At 34.2% G+C, this 24,561-nt stretch overlaps 1 protein-coding gene across 14 annotated transcripts in view; it reads left to right on the top strand.

Moving 5' to 3' along the window:
* Positions 1-24,561, top strand: part of LOC1272720 (homeotic protein antennapedia) — a 91,512-nt gene that overhangs the window by 60,701 nt on the left and 6,250 nt on the right. For 12 of the 14 annotated variants that reach the window (XM_061650864.1, XM_061650859.1, XM_061650860.1 and 9 more), the window contains 2 exons: positions 16,502-17,910; positions 18,644-18,857. In XM_061650864.1, the coding sequence (XP_061506848.1) occupies positions 17,398-17,910; positions 18,644-18,857 (727 nt within the window). In that variant the 5' untranslated portion in view covers positions 16,502-17,397. Of the gene's footprint in view, positions 1-16,501; positions 17,911-18,643; positions 18,898-24,561 lie in introns of all 14 variants that reach the window. The other 2 variants (XM_061650867.1, XM_061650868.1) reach the window with 2 other exon arrangements.

Below are 24,561 nucleotides of genomic sequence, written 5' to 3'. Positions count from 1 at the left end.
TCATCATCATCATCATCATCATCATCATCATCATCATTACTTTTAATTTTTTCCTAATTGAATGGAATGGCCATTTTGCCGACGGCAAATTTTATTACATCTGCAAGATGGGCTTGTATCTACTTTTGATTCAGTATACAAAGGAAAGGTTTTAGTAGGATTTTTTCTCCTTTTAAGTTTAATCATGTATTATTTTAAAACGAGACTTGTAGTAATAAATTGGTTCGTTTATATCATTATCTTGTAAGGATTCAACTAAAAGTACAATACGAAGATAATGTAAACCAAAACGCGATAAAACCTACAAAATATTATAACCTTGCAAGACGTTTCAATCAAATTAGCTAACGTCTACGTACAAATACTGCCACAAACGAAATGGCCAAACGACGCAGTAAAAACAGAATGGAAGAATTGAATTATTATTTATAGGCACGCCCATCCATCAAATTCTTTTTCGAGTCGAGCAGAAAACTGCTCGAAAATAATAACTATGGACTATGAAATGTATGCATACGTTATTGAGTCATTTTTATTCTTAGGTTAACTTAAACAAATAATTTCAAAAAACATTCTGCATTGAAATCGAACTAATTAAATAAAGTGAATAAAAAATTTATACGTTTTACCCTTTCCTTTTTTGCTCTTGACTGACTGTGGATGTAAACCATACATGCAGTCTACTTGATTTAATACACTTATGTTCATGTATAGAAAACTTAATAAGGAACATAACAATATTAATAGTTTTTATAATAATAATAATGATTAAAAATTATCATAATAATGACCAAAATAATGAAACTAAGAATAATAACATTATTACAAATAAAAATAATGATTATAATCAAAATAATAAAAAGTTAAAAAATTATAGTAATAGTTTTTTTATAAAATGTTTTATTGAAAACGTGCTAAGGTTCTAATTAACATTAATATTTACAAAGAACAACGCAGAACTTCTATGTCAATCACAGCATCATTGTTTCCAATGATGTGGATGACGTAGTTCGCAAACAAACTTAGGATATGGGTAGTAAAAATAATATTGAATGAAAGTAAAAATGATCAATTATATTAAAAATTGTTGTTGATTGATATTATTATTATTATGATATCAAAAATAATAATCACAAAGAAATAAATATATTAATAATAATAATAATAATAATAATAATAATAATAATAGCAATAATAATAATAATAATAATAATAATAATAATAATAATAATAATAATAATAATAATAATAATAATAATAATAATAATAATAATAATAAAAATAATAATAATAATAATAATAATAAAAATAAAAATAATAATAATAATAATAATAATAATAATAATAATAATAATAATAATAAGAATAATAATAAAAATAATAATAATAATAATAATAATAATAATAATAATAATAATAATAATAATAATAATAATAATAATAAAAATAATGATAATAATAATAATACTAATAATAATAATAATGATAACATTAATAATAACAATAATAATAATAATAATAATAACAATAATAATAATTATTATAATAATAATAATAATAATAATAATAATAATAATAATAATAATAATAATAATAACAAACATAATAATAATAATAATAATAATAAAAATAATAATATTAAAAATAATAATAATTATAATAATAATATTAAAAATAATAATAATAATAATAATAATAATAATAATAATAATAAGCATTATAATTATAAATTTAATAATAAAGATAATAATAATTATAATAACAATAATAATAATAATAGAAGTGACAAAATTAATTCCAAAATCACTGTTATTGTAGTGATAATTATGCAAATAATAAAAAAAAAGATAATTATAATCAATATAATATTTATAACAACTTTAATAAAAATAAAAATTGTTATTAAAATACTGAGAAAAATATTATTAATAATATTCATAATACTAGCGTTTTTTAGAATATTAAAATAATAATAATTCCAGACAACTCTCTCTAATTTGAGAGGCGATGGGACTGTCGAATAATACGGGTTTTCAAATTACAGAGATTGAAAGTGAATGAAAGGTCCATACAAACAAGAAAGAGACAGAACATTGAGTATGAAGCCTTACGTGTTGCTATAGAAAACTGCGAACGCGATTGCCAATTTGAGCATACATCATTCAATAACCATGGCAACGCCATGCACAAATAAAAGGGATACAGATTTCAGAGGTTTTCTACATTAAAGGACAAAAATGTACTGGAAATGAAGGGATTGTAAAAAAATTCAAATAAGAGAGGTTTTTCAAATTGGAGAGGTGTCAAATAAGAGAGGGTTCACTGTAATATTATTATTATTCTTATTCAATTTATTTTTTTATTGAAGCTATATTTTTTAAATAAATACTATCGAAGCTATAGAAATATCCCCACTGTAGAAACATGCCATATAGCCGCAGTATTGTTGGGAAACGTGTATAGCTTGTATTGTCAATTTGATTATACAATGTAACATTCAGTTGATATAATCGCGGAAATATTCGTAAAAGTTCAAACACTGTTTTTGTTCCTATTTTCGAAAGTTTGTTCTTAATTACGTTAGTACCTCTATTTTTGGCAACGCAAATACGGGTCAGAAAACGTAAGTAATATCAATAGGTAGAAAAATGTTTAAAATAGTTTTACAATCTCACATTCCTGATATTGACGTTGAGAAGCACTTTAGTTAATCATTTCATGCTGTTTTGATCACTTCGCTGACAATATTTACAGTCCTTTGGATATGAGTTACACATAAAGTAGGTATTGAAAAAAGTAAGAGTCTGACGGCTAAGGAATACGGCACAAATTATTATTTTTCTGTTAAGTTTTTGCATTATTCGTCCTGAAATATGTGATGTGATATGTGAATCTTTATCCGGTTGCTATGGATCGCAATCCATGAAAATGGATCGCAATCAACTACGTCTGAATCGTTTTCAGCTACGTTTGAATCGCTCTCAGCTTTTTTTGTATGTTCCAGTAGCTGAGCCGTCTCGTGGTATAGTCGTCAACTCGAACGACTTAAGAACATGCCCGTCATGGGTTCAAGCCCCCAATGGACCGTGCTGCCATACGTAAGACTGACTATCTAAGCCAATCCCACAAGTGGTACAGGCAGGCCTTGACCGACAACGGTTGTTGAGCTAAAAGAAAAAGAATTAGTATTGTATCATTTGAATCGTTATTTATCAGTGAATACAAACTGTAAAATTACCTGTTGCGTGTAGTTGTTGATTGTTTTTCGAAAAAAAAATATTTTCACAATACAAAGAATTCTAAATTACTTTCTTATCGACTAATTAACAAATCAATGATTTCAATATAAGATTATCTTTTATCTAGAGTATTTCTTTCTTTCATATAAGTTCTACATAATTTTTGAATAGAAATATTTGAATAAATTACGTTCTCGACCCCCTCTCCCCCTATCGTAACAAAACGTAACGTTGGAGGAGACCCCCCTTCCAAAATTACGTAACGCATGATCGAACACCCCCCCCTTAATTTGGTTTTGCATCAACAAATACAAAAAAATATGGGTTTATATTTTTTTATTTGATTGCTTTTAGAAAGTATGCAGAGTTGTTTTAATTAATGTTTAATTAAAATTAATGTTGAATTAATGAAAGGAAAGTTAGATAAAAAAATTATAATTAAAGAAACGCATAATATATATGTTGAGCATTTTTAGACATCTTGCCAGATTGGCTTCAATTGTTCAGTAATGTTTATGATGGGAACACTATCTGTTTCGATTACATTGGCATCTTCTTTATTCCATATGGCATCTTCATTATGTATGTGTATTACTTCTTTAAACCTATCATCATTCTTTTGTTCTGAAGTAAGGTTTTTTCCCTTCTCCTTGGCTAGCATGCATTCTCAAATGCTCGTTTAGCAAAACATGTGATGCAAAATATATTTCACATTTTTTACAAATTCGGTTTTGTATAAACTTTTGGACAGAAGGGCAATATAAATCGTATGGCTGCTCCCTAAACAAAAGCAGCGATTTTGGAAGTATTTTAGCAATAAAAAGGTGGGCGATCATTTGTCAGTGACTAGTGATAGGATTGTATTACGTTACGTAACAGAATGTGAACCCCCCCTCTCCCCTATGTAACAAACCGTAACGCTACAGGGAACCCCCTCCCCCCCTTTGAGCGTTACGTAATTTATGGATGCCCCCTAAGAACATTTTGTTAAATTCAAAAATTTTAATTGTATTCTTACCAGTTCTTTGAATGCGGAAAACCTTATGTTAAATCATGTTTCTGCTTCTACAAACATCTAATAGCGGTTTTCAACTGATTTGCAGGTTTTAAATTTATTCATTGTTTGGTAAAATTAAAAACAACAGTTGTTTACTTGTTACACCTGAAACACATATGCGCTGGGTTATCTGCTCATACATACAGCCCGTCCCCAAGTTACGTGGTTTATGAGTTCCCAAGAAATCCGTGGATGTTTTGATCGGGCAAATTCGGAAAACAGCGTAATTCAGAATCCGCGTAAATCGAGAACCGTGTAGCTCGGGAACAGACTATACACATTACAAGCAAATACAAAATAGCGTCCAAAACGAAGGTAGCAGAATAAAGGAGATAAGAACAACCTGGGGGCCAAAATGCGCTCCCCCAGGGCGAGCGCAAATGTAGAACACCTCGAGCACTGTTCTAGCAAAACTGTGAAAGGGTTAAAGTCATTGATACAATTTGATTTTATTTCGACCTAAATATGTTATGTTACGTTATGTTACGTTATGAAAGGAAAATAAGCAGACTTCAGTTTTTACGTGTAACTGTTACAATGTTTAGTGCTTAGGAGTTCATAATCAGTGCAAACTTTAAAAACTTTAGCCTCCATTTTAAAGCGCATGTGTAATCTAGTTTCAATTCCGTTATATTGCGGACTTCTCATTTGTTTATTTAGCTATGACTTACAGTTTTAGACCAAATAATCAAATAATTGATCAAACTTTGCATAATTAAATTTAAAAAAAAAACAATAAAAAAGGGTCGAATCTATGCAAATTCCAAAATCATTTGTTGAAAAATTTAATGGACGACATGCCAAAATCTGAAGCGAGAAAAGCAAGCATAAGCATGAAATATTTTCTTATTGCAAGAACGTTTTCAAACGCATGTTCAAACCAAAACGTTGATGAATGAATCTTCTTCTTAATTTCAAATAATTTTTGTGCACAGTTTTGTACGTGTACTGTTTTTGGAATGAATATAAATTTCTTAAAGCCATTTAACTAATGGCACGGTTTGACGAGTAGTTGAGCACGCTGTAAAACATATCTTTTTGTTATAAAAGTGATTTTTTGACGTACAGTAAAACCGTTATTCCATCCTAGAGCATATTCGAAGTAATCCGAATGGTTGCTGTACCAAGGCCTTGAAGACGTGAAATAGGCAATTTAAAGCATGTGTTCAATGTTCCTTTCGCTAAACGTAGGTTCACGTTTATTTATCTAGTTTGTTTATTTGATCAAGTAAACCCATCGAACTCGTTTGGTTTAAACGAGTAATGTTAAAAATAACTACGGTCATATTAGGATAAATGTACCAATTGTGATTATAGCACCAATTATGGCTATAACCAGTAGGGGCCTTTTTTGTTTTTAAGGCCCGTGTCTGTGCTCCATCGCATGCGATTTTATCGCACGTGCTGTCAAACGATTTTTCGTATAATATTGCGATTATTTGGATGATTTTAATAATATAACGATTATGTAAAATTAAGTTGAGATTGTTCCTACGAAACACCACACATTTAGTTTGACAGATAAAATCGGATGCGGTGTCTGACGAAATCAAAATTTTTGATTCCGTCGTACGACCAAATCGCACATCCGACGTTATCTGTCAAATCTCATATACAATTTTGACAGGCCTTCCGATAAAATCGCATCCGATGGAGCACAGACACGGGCCTAAGTTGGTAGTCTGAAATTTCTGCCTGTCAGCTGTTTGCATTTTATAGTTTTTGAGCAGCTATCTAAGTGGGTATAATATACAATTAGGCCTATCCCAGGATGTATGTATTTTGAAAACTGATTTTTATTGCTTCTGCTTCTGAATGAAGTTTTTAAGAGTGTTTTGTGTATTCGTCAAGCCTCCAGAAAGCCTGTTTGAGCAAAAGTTTTCACACGTCTTGTCAATAAGTGATGTTCAAATTTGGGTTTAAAAAACATGCTATGAGACCAGCTGACCTACATACACTTTGATTCTACATTCCACCACCTGATCTCTTTAATACACCTTGGGATAAATTAAAACGCCCGTTAAACATTGCGAGGGTTGCGAATAGTACTATCTACTCGAAGTCTTATGGTGTTGTAAATAATCTTTATGTTTAATTCATTTTTTTACGGTGTAATTCGTTGAAATTATCACTATTTCAATGTTTGTGGATGTTTGCAAAATAAAATGTGAAAACTCAGATGTTTAGTATGCTGCCAATTGCACTGTTATACCTGCTCTGGGGGGTGCTATAATTATAACTGCTATAACTATACTCGCTGGGCAAAATCGAGCAGTTTTTTGTCTAGTTTTGTGTGTCGTTTTTGCGCTGGCCAGCGCAGTTATGGCAGTTTTTAGGTGCGGAAGCACCATCTGTTGAAGGAATGAGTGAACTATTTTAGACGGTGAAGTAAAAAAACGGCCGAAAAGTTCAAAAATATTTGCGCTCATTTCATCCTCCTCTTGCTCTCCTTCCTTCACCATGCCGTGCCTTACTTGCACTCCAATCCGTGTCTTCCACCGGGCTGATTGTGTGTTGTGGTGTATGCGTAGATACATATACAGTGTAGTACCTCGATTATCCGGGCAGCTCGGGACCGAACGGTTGCCGGTTACTCGATTTGCGCGGATAATCGTCCAAGAAATGTCAAATTCATATAAACATTATAAAATTCACAAGTTTTATAATTAAATAATTCGAACTAATCGAATCAATCGATTGATTGTTAGTAGAATATTATTTCAATCAATAACTATAGGTTTAACAACTGTTCATGACCAAAAATGATTTTTGAAAATACCTCTAGACACTAAAGAGCTGCACAAAAAACTGGTTGCCCACTTGACTATGCAAATTTTCGCAGTATGTTTGAACAGCTGTCACATTTATGCGCACGGTTAAGTCGTCCTACGGTTAATCCGACCCCAGATAATCGACGTTCTACTGTTTGTGCATTGCGGTTGTGTATTTTAGTTGGTTGGTGCAGTGCTGCAAAATGTCGCTATCAATGTCATAAAAAAAAAGCTGACTGACACAAAATCCATATCAGCGTCATGCACTTAATTGTGATAATCAGAGGTGATACTCAGAATGATTGGTGTGACTAATACATGCTCATGACATGTTAGCGACCATCGCTTGGTCAGTCACTATGTCACGACTTTTTTTTTGCTGTGATCAATTTTGCAAAATATCACTGACATAGTCATGACAAATTCCGGCTGAAATAAAATCATCTCAGCGTCACGAGCTCTGCTGCAAAGATCAGAGGCGAGCCTCAAACAGTTGGTGCGACCATCACATGCTTGGTGACATTGTGTGCAACCAACTCTTGGTCAGTCACTTGGTCGCGACATTTTCAGTCGGTGATTATCGCGATGGTCACGGGAGATATGCGGTGCGTGTGAGTGGTTCCAAGAAAAAAAAAAAATGAGCATGTTTTCTCGCTCTGTTTGACCGGACAAATAATCAAAACAGATAGAGGGAGAAAGCATGCTCATTTTGTTGCTAGAACTCATTTGACCAGCAAACAGAGGAGGTGATTACCCGAGGTAATCAATTGCTTGGCATGTTGTTTCGGATAACAAGAGATTTCAAAGACCCAGTCTGCATCAAAGCGTTATACTGTGGTATTATCCGCCCGGTACTCGAATACGCCTGTGTCGTCTGGAAGCCCTCAACCCAAAGACTTTCTGAGAGAATGGAATCGATACAGCGTCGCTTATCCCGATACGCAACACGCTTGTTACTTTGGCCACCTGGCAGTCAGTTACCACCTTATGAAACGCGACTTCTGCTCCTTGGACTGCAACCGCTCCACATCCTACGCCGTACCGCACAACAACTATTTGTGGCTGGTTTACTGCAAAGTAACATCGACTGTCCTTCCCTACTCCAGCAGTTAAACTTTTACGCGCCTGCTGTTCAGCTTCGCTCTCGTCCGTTACTTACCCTGAACCGTAGTCGAACTGGATATGGATCTAGAGACCCCCTCAACTCCATGATTAGGGTGTTTAACGAAGTTCGTCATTTGTTTGATTTTGGAACCTCAGTGCAATCCTTTGCAGTTGCCTTAGAAGCGAATTATTAAGATGATCTTACTACTTATTTTAATCTAATATTAGACTTAAGAACATTCACACGGATCCATTGTTATCCATTGAACGAGTAATAAACAAATTAAACAAAAATTAAACAAATTAAACTCACGCGCCACGTATATTCCAAGAATGTCGCGATTATCGCCGACAAAAATCTCGTGACCAAGTGAGTGACCAAAAGTTGGGTGCTAAACTAAATGTCACCAAGCATGTGATTGATTCTCCATCTGTTGGAATATAGTCACTGATCATCTCAGCTGTGTATGTGATCTGATTTGAGCTTCGTTTCAGTCATGAGTGTTGATGATTGAAACAGTGGCAGTTGGCAGCACTATTCACAGCCAGGAAAAAATCATGTTTATGCTTGCCCTGGCATTAAGCTAAGCTTGTTAGTCAGAGTATCGCGTTGTGTGTTTGTGTGTGTGTGTGTGTGTGTGTGTGTGTGTGTGTGTGTGTATGTGTGTGTGTGTATGTGTGTGTATGTGTGTGTGTGTGTTTGTGTGTGTGTGTTTGTTTGTGCATGCTCGCGTAGGGCGTTATGCCGATAATACTTTCAATCCCAAAATTAACCAGCTTCTCCCGAATCGTTGAGGTCACACGAATAAATGAAAACACCTTCCCAGTGCTGTTAAATGTCATGAGAATCACGAGATTTTCTCCTACGAAAAGAATGAACATATCCGTTGTAGCTTGATGCTCATTGCTGATTGTCAATTAAAGTGCGTCGTGACATGCTGAACACGACATGCGAATAATTGAGTCCAACGCGATACTCTGACTAACAAGCTTAGCTTAATGCCGGGGCAAGCATAATCATGATTTTTCCCTGGCTGTGAATAGTGCTGCCAACTGCCACTGTTTCAATCATCAACACTCATGACTGAAACGAAGCTCCTATCCTATGTAAAACATCGAGCTGTCGACAATTTTGTCGACAATTGGTATCGCATACGCTCTTTGTCGAGGTACGGAGTAGTCAAAATCTCTTGTATAATCTGATTTAATTATATATATATATTTAATATATATATATATATATATATATATATATATATATATATATATACATATATTTTATAATCCCATTCAAACATTCCAGGGCAACAGAGAAGGATTAGCAGAAAAGGATTTCTTTTGTTGATTTCTTATTTCTTAGCTTGATTTATGTATTTTGATTGTATATTAAAAAAGGTTAATTTATATTCTCTAAAAATAATATATAAGCTAAATAGTGTGAAAAAACATCTCAAATAACTCAAACAGCGATAAAACATCCTTTTTGCGAGCTGATAAACATTGTTTTTGATATAATTTAGTTTTCCACTGGTATATTGATATATCAACTGGGGTGGAGAAGTAGATGTGGCTATCCGACTGAAATGATGTTTTTATATGAAGTTTTCAACTGCTCGACATTTTAACCACGTTACTATGGTGGCAAACACCATTCCACTCCACTGCCAAATCGATCGGTTAGCGAAGATTATGATTGAGAAAACGCAATTGGATAACATTGGAAATTTGCTAACCGATCGACTAAATTATCCACTCCATTATCGATTTTCGTTCCCGATCAGGCCCATATTACATTTACTATAAATCCACACTTTCCACAAATTATACCGCTTGCGCATACTAAAAAAAACGCTTCATCCTGGATGTAGTTTGCTATAATTCTTTTATTTGACGTAACGTCTTACGCGAACATGGCAACCTATACAAGCTTTCGAAACTTAATTCATTACTACTGCAGCCAGATATTCAATCCTTTCTACGGGGCATGTAATTGAGTCAATCGAATTGAAGACTGTATCATGGGACCGCCCGTTTGATATTTATGTATGTTTGCTATAATATACAACACAATTTCACGTCGGCAAGTTTTTTATAGCAAAGTGTTGAAATATTTCCATAGTAACGGTCGTTTTCAACCATTAACTATAAAATTGAAAATTGCTGGAAATTTGAAATATTTTTATAATATTTCACAACTGATCCGTTGCAATCCACGTTAGGCCCGGGTCTATGAACATATTTCGGAAATATTTGTTCTATGGCAACATTTCTGGATATTTCTATTTACATACTTCATTTACTTGGAGGAAGACGAATGTCTACACTCGCACTTGTCTCGCTTATCCGGCCCAAGTGGTTTAGCAGTATCGTCTAAGTCAGGGGACGGCCGAATAAGCCAAATTCTACACAAAATGTTCGTAGAGTTCCATGCGAAGAGCCAAATAAATAAGCCAAACCAAAAATTGCATGCAATGTAAATGAAATATTTAAACGATCATTTCGAAATCAAAGAGCCTCATGCGGCTCGAGAGTCGCACTTCTCTGATCGCTGGTTAAGCATTTGACCCGGCATTCCATTGAAACACCCGGCTAAAGCTAGCGATTTTTTAAACACAAGAAAATATTGTTTACCAATCGAATAAAGTGTTTAAAAAAGATAGCTAAAGTCTTATCATTTCGAATTAAGATCAAATCACCTGTTGCTCGAAGTAATACCAGCATAAATATTTGACTGTATGACAATCAAAACGTATTAGGTGGAGTCTTATCGCGTTTGCCTAAGGCCCGTGCATGGTTCATTAACTGTAGTGTCTACGACCAAAAAATACACGTTGTTCTATGACCGTTTATTCGGCTAGGACCATATATTTTGTATGGGAGATTGCAATTATGCGGATTCAAAAGAGTGTTTTTTATCTGCTTGTCGTATTTGCATGAATTTTTTATCAGACGTTAGTCATCTTGTTTGTCAACTAATTACATGATTCTAGAATGTAAAAAATAGTTTTTCTATTTATTTCAAATCGTACAACCAGACATATCGAGTAGAGGTATGTCAAATGAAATAGAACCGTGCGGTTCATTCAGTTCCCGCTAAAAAATGAAAGAACCAGTTCACATAAACAGAATGGTATGGTTCATTTGAAATATCACAATATAATAAGAGTTTATTTTTTTCACAATATTTTTAAAAAGAAAAAACAAGTAGTACAAGTATTTTTTGATTTACGGTATTGATGCGGATCGGAGACAATACCGGACAATACGGACCGGAGTATTTCGAATATTAGCGTATGTCAAATTTCGAGGTTCTCGGTCAAATTTTAGATAATTTTATATAATTTTGCTGGAAATAGCAGGTTTTAGTCATTAAATTAATTATTTGATCTGATGTCAAATGAAGATGAAAATGTTGCACCTTTTGAAATAGTTTTAAAAATCTAAATAAAAAGGAATTTAATTGTAGTTGATAAATGATGTGTCAAATCAGTTCAATTTGCTCAAAGAACAGCCAAATTTAGAATATCGCGTAAAACGAAATCGCTTCTGTCGAGAATGGCGTATTTCAAGGAATACCTGTTTGTGCAAAACCAAGAAAATTGGATTTTAATCTGCGCAATGCTTACTTTTCAGGAAACCAGGCCAACCGATCTTTAGTTTTACTGATTTTAGAATTGTGTAACGATTCACAGACTCTACAAGATAAAATTCAATTCACTGCCAACTATTGAAAATGTGCTTTTTAGTTGACACATTCCTGACCCGACCATAGTGACTGACATGACCATAGTATCACATTATTATGAACGGATTACGACCATAATAATGACAACTGTACAATCTTATGAAGTGTCACAATAAAGAACCATTCTGCTTTGGATAGTTGCTTAGGCAACATCTTTAGTTTCACCTTTAGTGTTCAACCTTCAGTTCTTGCGTCTTCAGTTCTTCCGCCTTCAGTTCTACAGACATCGGTCTTCTGCCTTCAGTCAGTTGATTGTTGTAAAATCAGTGCACATTATAATACAAAAAAATCTGAAAATTTCGCGACAAGTCATGATATTTTTGTGATTTTTTTTCCAAAACCGGTTTTTTAATACAAACGCATCTATTTTAATTTAACTGTCAGCCAACTATTGAGCGTTCAACTAAAAAGCATACCGACTAAAAACCGTTCAACTATTGAATTCTGACTGTATTGCGAATGAACGTTCACGTGATAAATAATATTTTTTACATTTGTTCCTAACCTAACAAAAATTAAGGCAGCTCGGGATTCTGAGGCGGGATCGGAAAGAGGATAAGGGAAGGTTGAAATCAAACAGAAGGAGGGGTATCCCTTTGGCCCTTTTCGATTCAAATTTTAAATTTTAGTTTTAATAGTGACACGGGCTGGTAATTGCAAGAAAATTGTTAATTCTTTCATAAATTTTACAGGAAGAGTATGTATGCCTCTAGTAATAGTAAATGTTTGAGGGTATGATGAATTTTCTATGACTCTCTGCTATCAAATAACAGCCAAAATGGCCAAACTAATTTTGGGTAATATTTGACCTCGTTACTACACAGTCCTTGGATTCAACTATTTGTTGAAGTATGCATGTAAATTCCAACGGCGGTGCGGTTTGAGTGTCGTAGCGTGTGTTAAATCGTATCACAAGCGAATACACTCGTGTCATACGCATATTCAATAAGGCGTTACCGCCAAAGTTATAAGTCAACCAAGTCCCTATACCCACTTTGATAACAACATTCAAAATTTGAATCGAAAAATGTCAAACTGCCTGTAACGATCTTTTTGCATCTCGTAAAATCGTTCTACTTGACGGGACCACGTTCCTACACATATTTTGTTCTCCATATATTTACATATTCACTTTGAGTTTGCAGCAGGTACTATCGCTTGAATGTCGGCGACATTACTGCACAGTCGGTGTTTAGGATTGCAATGCGCCAAAATATAGGCAATTTGATTTACACCTTAATTAAGCCACAATACGACAGCAGCGCCATCTTAAGGCGATAAAGCAACTACTGCACACTTAACAATAGCGCTATCTACATAGTTAGTTACGCAAATCATGGGGTAAAAGGGTGTTGTATTAGTTAATAATTGTGAAGCATTTGTATATTAACGGTAAGATAGGAAAATTTTGGATTTCTCTAAAAATGTCACAACAAAAATGCATTTCATTTGTAAGATATGTTGTACTGAAGGGCTTCATATATCTTCTTCTTCTTCTATTTGGCATAACATCCTACGCGGACATGCTGACCTGTACATCATTTACGCCGCCGAATAGACAGTCCTTGCTACCGGGGGACGGTCTCTTCTAGGACTGAACACACGAGTTGACGACTGTTCCATGTAGTTGATAGTATTCATTTATAGTATGATTTTTTATCATTTTATTAGGCGATTTTTTTTAACATGGTATTTATATAGACAGTTTATAATTTCAGTGGCAATATTCAGTTGGTCCAAATGTGAATTCGAAAACTGTAACATAAAAAGCTAAAATTATACTTGATGAAGCTTCACAACAAGTTAATAAACTACCTTCATTTGGCTTATATTGGAATAAGAAATTTGGCTTATATTGGACTTATGCTTACAACCCACAAGGGCCAGCATAGTTACACTTACTTTAAATTTAATTAAATTCAATTACATGTGACAAGGAACATTATTGCTCTGGTATCGTACCCATAAGATTTTAATTTAAAGGTAAAAACAAGAACGACGTGTGTAAAGATATACTGCATGACGTGTGTCATACATTCTGAAATGCGGGTGTGCTTTGTCTTAGATGTCGGATGTTTTATTTTAAAAGGTTATTTTATATTCTTGTAAAGGAGCAGAAATATGCAATCTCGTTTGATGTGATGTATGATGTAAGAATATGTTAAATGTAATAGACTACTGCAAGAATCTTCAGATCGGAGAAAGTAGATATCATAGTAGGTAAATAGGTAACATTGCACGAAACGATTGTTCGATGGCGAATTTTTCGAAATCCGTTTCGCGTTTCCATGGCACGATTCTTATATGGATTCGAAAATGATGATTTTGTGAACGTATACACATTAACACTCATTATTACCGTATGCAAATCACTAGAAATCTTTAAATGAATGCACAGGAATGCCAAAACTAAGTTTAAATATCAAAATGCACAGTTTTCTTTGCACCAATCAAAAAATAACAAACAAAGATTCGTGCCATCCAGCCTACAGCAGGATTTCATGAAAATGATTCGCCAAACTCTGCTCGAATTTTACGTTACTATGGAAAACTGCAATTTTGACACGAGTTTTCAAGCAGCAATCCTTCCGTCAAAACAAAGCAAAACAAAACAAAGTTTAAATGTATTCTAAAATCCAATAGTTGCACTCTTAGCAAAAATTCACAATTATTTTATTACACACTGTATAGTCAGATATCGTACACTTTCCAATACATTGAAATATACTAAAAAGATTCCTAAAGTTTATATTTTTCTATAGTCGCGTTCAAACACGGCATATTCTGCTAGAAAATATCTGTCAAACACACTTTTTCACTGAGCTAGGGGCAAATGAGTCAAGCTGACTGTGGTAAATCTTTTTCAAGCCATTCAAGCTATCCATCGCTAGATGGATTAAAAACATATTTGCTTGCAATCTTTTGACGGGCCGAGAGAAACATCGTGTTTTTTCATCTTTAAACAGTAGTTTTTGATTGTTTCCTGGTCTTAAACGTTCTAACGGTTTTATATTGTGCATTTCTTACTACAAGAACCGGTGTTATAGGAATTATTTTGTTAAATTACGAAAATTGTATCCTGCTAAGATTCGTGGCATGTGAACGCATAAATATTGGCGAATCTTTTTTTGACACTTGTTTCTGGTGGAAGGGGAAAGATTCACGAAGAAAGATATGCCGTGTCTGAGCGTACCTTATCGAATAGTGTTTAGCACATTACAAAACGCTGTTACATTACACGTTTGTCTTTGTATTAAGCCAGAATTCCGCAAAACATGTATGATGGCACAGAAGACTTTGGGCTGAGCAATAAATAGGATCGAAGCAAGCATAAGTGTTTTTTTTTTTTACAAAAAATCAAAATTTTTGCTACCTAATCGTGAGAATTAACTATATTTGTTCTATTTCAACCAAATTAAACGATTCTTAATGTACAAATCCATTCATTGTGAAAGAAATGAGTCGAAATATTTTCATATTTTCATATTTTAAAAACTTCTAAAAATGACTTAATACTTAAGGACTCTATAATAAAAAAAAGTAGACACAAATGCTAAATTTTCACGAAAAATGCTGGTTTTCATTAATGTTTTATTGTTATTTGGATAAACAACAATGTATACGCAGTATGCAATAATAGGGCGAGGGCCACAAATTGCAAATTACCCTGTATGATTTTGTTTTACGGAATTTATTTTTTTTATACATTTTTCAATTCATGAAAAAAGTAGACAATTTCACACGACGAAGCTCGAACTACTTCGTTGAGTCGTCTTGCATACATGACTAAGACTATAACCATCGGCAAGACGGTTTAAGTACATTTAAGTAGAGGTCGGAGCTAGCAGTACAGGGAGAAGCTCACTGCACGGTTAATGGGCTAAAGTAGACATGTCTCTTAATCATTACGTTGGCCAAAGTCACGTTTTTTAGCATGCGTAACACTTGAGAAGAAATCAAACAAACCTTTTGTAATAGATGAGCGTAGTATATGTACTTATTCGACTGTTTCCTTTCGCAGAAAACACGGTAGTCAGCTGTAAATGCCACATACCCTCTTTAGTAAAACAAAACATTCCGCCAGTCAGTTGCCCTGGATTGTTGGCCTAGTTGAGTTCAATGTAGCTTTGAATATTCTGATTAAATATAAAACTAGTAGGAATAAATAAAAAATATTAAATATATCTTGTATAGAGCAATAATTCATACATCCAATCGTTTTTCTCTATTACAGTCGTTATTTGAAGAACCATGTTCTTTGCTTTGTTCAGTCATCTCTACATTACATCATTTTACTATCCTTGTTCAAGAGCCTTCAATGCGTGGAGGGAAATACTTAATTATACTAATTAATACGTTGGACTTTTGCTTAAATAATAAGTAGATCTAAAACAATTAAGAGTGTCACATCGGAATTAAACGTTCGGGCGTATTTTCCAATGTACTACAAAGAAAACAAGAGTTTTAACAAAGGCTAATCCAAGCTGATGTCTGGTATTATAAGCAAATTATTTAAGAAATATTTTATATTTTAAAATATGTATTATATTTTGTATTAATTTTTCCCGTTTATATTTCTTTTCAGAACTCAATAATCCACACTACAGCTTATACATAGTAGTATGCTATGTATAAATGTGTTTTGATGACCTGACTTAAATTAGTGCTTTGAAGCTTGAATTTAAGTTTCGTCGATTGTATTTTTGTTTGCTGCTCGCCTTCTATCCATAGCTCCAAAGCCAAAGAGCATCGTCATTTGGCAAGCACATAGCAGATCAACAATAAAACATGACTACAACTTTATCCATCTGATCGAACGAATTACAACAACATAAAATTGCGAAACGAACAACCAGTTATGCTCTGATAATCACTCTAATATTTGCGTATCCACGAATTAATTTTGGTACAGCTACAAAAGGTTCAGGTTGCTTTTGATTACCATTGTATATGCGTTTAGCTAAAGATAGCTGAAAAAGTCCTCACCTTTTGAACGTGTTACGATACATTTACGTTACGATATATTTCGCTACAGCGATACAAAATCATCTATAAGTGCTCTTGGCGATATCGCGTCGATTCTTGAATCATATGATTGGAACATCGCAAACACCATTCAATGACATAGTTGGTGATCGAAAACACAATCCATTAGTAGCCAGTTCTCTCTTGGAACATTCACGAAGGCATCAGTGTTGTTCGATAGGATTCGGTGGCCCCAAAACCAAAGCGACGACTGTATAGCTACGCATTTTCATGTGATATCTTTTTGTATTTTATGCTACCAATTGTGAGCAAGAAATTAAACATCAAATTCCACATAAATTCATGGATTTATGATACTCATTTGCCCAATGCGACACACACATTGGTGTAGCTAACGGAGCTAAGTTGTCTGGTCAAATAATCGTTACTGTCATATTCACTTGCAAATTTCTCAATCAGTCAGATCAATCCAAAGACAAAAGCTAAACATTCACCATGACTATGAGTACAAATAACTGTGAAAGTATGACATCATACTTCACAAATTCCTATATGAACTCAGATATGCACGGCCACTACCCGGGGACGGGGGTGGACGGCCTGGACACGAGTCAACAGATGTACAGTCATCATAACCAAGCCCACGCGAACCAGGCAAACATGCCACCATATCCGAGGTTTCCTCCCTACGATCGAATGGGCTACTATCAACAAACGATGGATCCAGCGGGATACGCGAGGGCAGACAGTCCGTCAAGTCAGGTGGGTGGCGTGATACCTCCTCAATCCAACGGCAATCCGTTACAGCAGACGCAAGTACAACCCCAGCAACAGCAACCTATCGTTTATGCGAGCTGTAAATTACAGGCTGCCGTTGGCAACGGTCCAAATGGGCTTGGTACGTATGGGACCGAGAATGGGTCTCCTCCGCTGGATCAGATGGGGCATCATATGGGCACAGCACAAATGACAATACCTCAGCACCATATGGGTCACTCGCAAGGACAGGTAAATTGAACAGGCAATTGAATGAATCGGTATTTTGAAAAGTAATCCAGGTTGTTATTGCAAATGCCTTGTTTGTTTGTTTAAGATGTTATGTTTTCATTTATTAACGAAACATCTTTGCTAGTTATTTTTTACGCCATATCGTGTCTAATTATTCTCGTCCTACCACTCTTCTTAGACCGTTTTCCGAATATGTTATCGATAGCAATAACATTATTAAACACTTTCAAGATGTTTTTGCCCAGCTGTCATTATTTGCGACATTCGGAGTGTTAAAAAACATCCCGCGATTGTTGAATAATGCTGTTTCTCACTGGGAACTAATACGGAAAGCAGTGTATCAAGTACTATCTTCCTAAACTAATAATTGAGTAATAGCTGGTACTCCAATACTAATTTGTATATCAAATACTAGTTTAGAATCAAAAGTAATAAAACAACTAAATAAACCGGAAAACCAAACTAATGTTTTTGATAGCATTGATTTCGATATTTTTCGAATTACTGAAGTTTTGCTCTCTGGACTTAACACAAAATCTGCCATTCATCCATATTTTACATACCATAGAAATTTATAACTGTTTAACTTCCAAATATTTTTTAATAAGCGTTTACACTTATAAATGTAATATGTGTTAATGACATAGTACGATCAAGTAAGCAAATTGTTTGTATAGAGCTGTTGTTATGTTTGCTGCATAACTTTTCATATGATTGTTGTTTGGTTTCCCAGGAATGCTATCCTGAACAAGTACATCAAACCCCACAACACATGGCAATGTATACGAACGCGGGCGGAGGTCCACCGGGTGTAACACAGCAGCAGCCAAATATGATGCATCAGCAACCTCCTCCACTCCATCAAGGACAACAAGCTCCGCCAAATAGCCAAAATGCTAGCTCTGGTCTTCAGTCGCCTTTATATCCTTGGATGAGGAGCCAGTTCGGTAAGCTAACAAAATGGGTGATATTTTTTAAAGTTTTAATGTAAGTACTATAGTTTTTGTATTTTTTTTTTCATTGTCTGTAATTATGATGTATATCTACATTTGCTGTATTTTTATATGGAATCAGAATCGTACTTCTGCGATTTGATGCTGGACATTGCATATCTCGTAAGGCTCATAAATAGCTCCCACAACGATTGAGCTAAGCAATGAAACAATAATTTTATTCATTTTAATATCAAGGAGACGGTTCAGTTCCGTTTTGCCCACAATCGTTTTGCTTTAGGGAAAAGGTTTGCATGATCTATTTCTTGGAGCAGTCCCATGGTACATCAACTCGAACGAATTTTCAACATACACGTCGTGGGTTCAAGTCTCATATCCGGCTGTTTGACCTAAATAAATCTCGAAAACCGATATCGGCTGGCATGACTGCGTAGGTCGTTATGTCAACAAAAAGAAAATCTGTGGCTGTAATAGAAATATCTGATTTTTTTCACAGTAAACCCTCTTTTCTTATACTTAAATGTTTGAAGTACGATTATGAAATGTTTGAAGTACGATATGTACGATAAATTTCTCGTCTGTTTATATTTTTTTAGATTTTTTATAATACTAGTCAGGGAAACTTACTATTATGAAATGTATGTGTTTCCCTGACGTCAAAATGCATAATTGGAAGATAGGGGATTCTTTTGGGAAACAAGTAAACGCCAACACATGATCAGTCGAATTATTTTTCGATTACAATCCTACCACAAGGGTTGAGCCATTTTGAGCTATCTAGCTGAAGTCAATTTTCAGCTCAATCATTAAACCAGTACGTAATGTCGTGTATGCGTCAAATGTATTGTGTCAAAATGGCCTCCTAATGATTTTTTAATTTTATGCTTCACAATCGTCCATCTTCTTCAGCCTCGATTTGCCCCACTACCAAGAATGTACATGATCATTAGGCAGCTTGTGTAGAGTGACTGCGTACCAAGTAGTTATTATGTATTTTGTTGTGAAGGCACTGATGGTTTTTGATTGACAGGTTTTAATTTCATTGCACCGGTATACTCCAAATACATTAATGATAATTCTCGTTCCTAGAGTCGTTATTGGGCGCAAGGCATTCACTAGGAGGAGCGTTTCACCTGAAATGAAACAAATAATTTCAACATCAATCATCAAGCAAGATACTTAGTTGATTCGAATGTGTGAAAAACTATGCAAAGGATTCTAAAGACTTTGGACTGCCATTTTGTTAAACCCAAATGTTTAAAACAATGTCTTGATTTTTTGGTCATTAGAAACCACAATACAACACGTAAAACATTTTTTTAATGATAGCAATCATTGTCAATTGCTAAAATACTTTCGAAATCGAAATTACGCCATTTTCAATAAAACAAATAAGAACATGTATAACTTTCTTTAGTTCCAGTGCATGAAGTGTTAGTCTAAAATACAGCAAAAACATATATAGTGAAATCCTTCTAAGATGGAGTCTCTTCAAGATGAATTATTGAAGTTAAACATTGAAGGTCCCGTCATATTCCATACATTTTAATTCTATTCAAGATGATTTTAGTTGCATATGCGATTTGGCAAGGTGATTTTTTGCATGACAGTTCACAAAAATATTGATCAAAGGAAGTCAGGTTTTTCCCACGGTTTCTTCGATACTTTATAGTTTTCTTCAATGAATATCTCTCTAAGCTGACTGTTCTTTAAAAATTCACCATAGAGAGATTTCACTGTGTAATAATTTTGTCAAGCTAAATTACAATAAGCATAATTCAAGATTACAAAGACATTATTCAAATGTTTTGCTGTATAACTTCGGAGATTTTAAACTTTTTGTTGCATGTTCGACATTGTAGCTTACCAGTGGCATGTTCGATCCGTTACTTTCTTTTAATATGTAAAGGAAAATCCTTTCCAACAAACCAGCAGGATATGATTGAGCAATTGTTTCTTGAAACAATGTTCGGTCATTCTAGTATGTACGATCTTAGGTTATGTTATTTGAAGTTACGACTGCCAGCTCGGTGGGATGTCCCATCGACCTTTTTTGCATGCTGCGATATCCTACGTCTGACTGACAATGCGATGCGTGCTCTACTTTTACCGGATCAATGCAAATTTTTCACCCAGTTTTGCATTTTAAGCTTGAAGAAAATGCGTAGTACCAGTTTGACTTTCTATAATTCCCTTTTTGTTTCTGTTTGTTCCATTTTGGTTCTTCTTTGGTTCAGTTGGTTCTTGCCAACAAAGTTGACAAGGGTATTGCTCTCAAATGCGGAATACATTCAATTTTGTATGCTCATTTTCAATACAATTTATGGCGTAATTTACAGCCTTTCAAGTTGGCTATCGCAAATTACTTGCTATTTACACGTATAAAACACTGTTGCATTCAATCAGGTATAATACACACATTGCAGAAGTAAAGCTGAAAGAAAATAACAGATATTAGCCACACGTAAAATTAACCATAGGCTCTAGTTTCAAAGACGGTATGGTAATTTGCTATAATATTCGATGCTGTTTTATTTATTGATATAATATGATAACAACAATTCATGAGTTTGAGAAAAGTGGCCTCTTGGGTCATCTTTGCGAAGACTACTATGACATAATCCTGACCATACATTGTAAGATTACCTTTGTACACCTTCATACGTCATTTTAATGTAACTTATCCTCATTTTCAAAATGAGTTGGACTCCTACATGCGTTGTGGAAGCAAAAAGGGTATCTTAAACCGAGAGTCTTAAAACGCCATCAGGTGATACCGAAGCAATCAAGCTGGTGGGTAACACTCGATGCACTCCTGATGATGGTTCCTATCCGTGCACATCATGATTACCCAGAACCTTTTGCACCTTGTGAAATTGTAGTCTTGCACATACAATCTGAAACCCCGCAAAGTGAACCCTTAAAATAATTCATTTTCTTTTGCAATGTGATCTACATTCTGCTTACCATCCTTTTTCTTGCAAGTACAAATAATTTATTTGGACGTTAGGAATCATGTCTTGAATTTTCTTAGTTCATCAGCGTGTAGTATTCAACAAAGATAAGCAAACCCAATCCGCACATGACACCGATTCTTTCCTATGTGTAGGAGGAAATTTGATGAAAAATCTCTTTTGATTGTGTTTCCGATGTTGATAAATGCTACCACCGGCGTCGTTTATGGACGAAGAAAACGAACATGTATGCGTTGAAGTGTGTGAAGCATCACTTCCGTTTGCGTTCATGCGTCGGAAAAACGGGCATTCAAAAAAAAACGGTAGAAAGAGTGTGTCCAATCTTTCCTTTAACTTACGTTATAGTTTATATTATATTGTTCATCCAACAAGCCTTGTACAACAAGGCTTATACATTTTTTAATATTTTCCACTGACACAAACTGTATACATTGAGTACTGCAGAATAGGTATCGGAAAAGAAGATAAAAACTAAATATCATATATCAAAACGATTTTGATCCTTGAAAGTAAAAAGAAAAATAAAAAATAAAAAATAAACTGTGAAAGTCTTCCTTTTGGCATTCCATGCCAAAGTGTTCCATTTTCAAGCCTATGTACAAGGTAAGATTCTTCTTACCTCATCATTGCTTTGCATCCAAGAGTCTATAATATCATATAACTATCATATAACCATTCCAATATATTATAACATAATATAATATAATGGAGCATACTCTTTTGACATTAAATTACGTCTCTTTTTCATTTGTATCATGTAAAATCAAAAGTTTACACAATCGCATAGACAGCAATATCAAAACTGCAATTTAACTCAAATTTATTAAAACTTATGTTTAAAATGTATTATTTTATTTGCGTAACGGCTACACGTAATCGAGACGTTGTGATTATTCACAGCAAATTGTAATGATAACGTCATGCTGAATGATTTATCCTCAGGAATAAAAAAATGAAACATTTGTTTCATATTAACGTTTTGTGTAGTTTGAATCGATTCTTTCAGTTGCTCAGTGTGATGGATCATTTTCAGACAATCTTTTGTAAATTGTGTTTTTAATGTTTTTGTTTTCAGTTTGGGATCATTTAGTTTTTAAACTCCAAAAATTTAGGTAAATGCTGTTTAGAGAACTTTTTGTGCTTGTTAGTGAAATTTGATTTATATCCAACGGTAGTATTGTGCAAAATAAGTAAAACTAGACATATATTTGACCATTTTACGGTGTAGCAAATGGTGGTGTTAATATTAGCCTCTAAATTATTAGTTTATATTATTTAGAAGGTGCCGTTTATATTAGCGTCAGATACAGCTAATTTGTATTGTTCGTGATGCAATAAATACTTGATTGCTCTATAAATTTTGCTGTTGGTATGGTTTTGACGGTAATATAAGCGTGGGAAGTAGCGATCACCCTTTTTTCCTGATTAGTGTTGGAATAGAGAACTATTGTTGCAGAAAATAAGCAATTGAAATTTTAGGGGGTCGACAAAAACTTAAAACTTAAAACGTAAAACGAGAGTTTTACGAACTAACGCAATACATAAAACTATAACCGAAAACGATTTATCAACTATCAATATAAATAAAGGGATGCATTTTTTAATACATCAACATGATCGTCAACAAAAAAGTACAATTTGTTGAAAACTTTCAACTGAAGTATTCAACATTTCTTTAATGACACAACAATAAGTGGAATACTTCACGGTTCACATTCAATTTATTCTTTAGAATTATTCAAACGTTGAAGAATCTCCTAGTTGAATAATCTCCACATTGAAGAATCTCCTAGTTCAGCTGCCGGCAAACTTGGCGACCAAAATAGCCAAATTATTCAAAAATGTTCGTAAAGTTTCACGTGAAAGGCCAAATTGTTAAACCAAGAGTAAACATGTGTGAAAGTTTTATGCAATATATGAACTTTTTAGAGACACCATCTCGCTGTCAAAGAGCCGCATGCGGCTAGCGTGGCTTGGCAAACCGATCGGCAAACCGATCGCTGTCCTAGTCAATTCATTTGGGTCGTTCCCGTAATACAGTAGTCAACTCAAACGTCTTAATAACATGCCTATCAAAGGTTCAAATCACATATGGACCATGCCTCCCATTCGTAGGACTGAATATCCTGCTATGTGTAATTAATAACTCATCGATAGCTAAGCCCATTAGTGATACAGGCATTCTTTTAATTACTAACAACGGTAATTGTGCCAAAAAATAAGAAGAATCTCATCCATGATTAAGCTTTATTAAACTCATGAAAACTGGCTTGTAAAGCTGGATTTAAATAGCGTTTAGTGTTTGTGTATATAAAATAAATATTTTCTCAGACACATGACGTATTTTCTCAACAAACATACCATCAAAAAATTGTGTTTTCCGCATTTGAATTCAGTCTCAGCCTCATGCGTGAATGCGTCAATCCACGGAGTGTATAATACCCTTTTAATTACCCCTATGAGATGTTTATGGTAACAGCACAAAACGCAGCAAAATTAATCATTTAATGCTCTTACTAGATAATATGGTACCTTTCGCTGTCCTCGATTATCATGTTATTAAATATTCATTTCTTGCTGGGTACTGACTGCTTCTGGGAGCTTGTTGTGTGCTGAGGGTCTGTGAACTTTATTATCCCTTTCCTCTATGGTAGCACTTAAAGTTATCTTTTACTTCCTGAAGCTTACAGAAAATAATTAACTGCTTAAAAAAGTGTTGCAAT

This window comes from Anopheles gambiae, chromosome 2 (genome assembly GCF_943734735.2).
Source record: "Anopheles gambiae chromosome 2, idAnoGambNW_F1_1, whole genome shotgun sequence".
In the NCBI taxonomy this organism is placed as follows: Eukaryota; Metazoa; Arthropoda; class Insecta; order Diptera; family Culicidae; genus Anopheles; species Anopheles gambiae.
The sequence above is the reverse complement of the archived record's forward strand: the minus strand, read 5'-3'. Positions and strand labels throughout refer to the sequence as shown.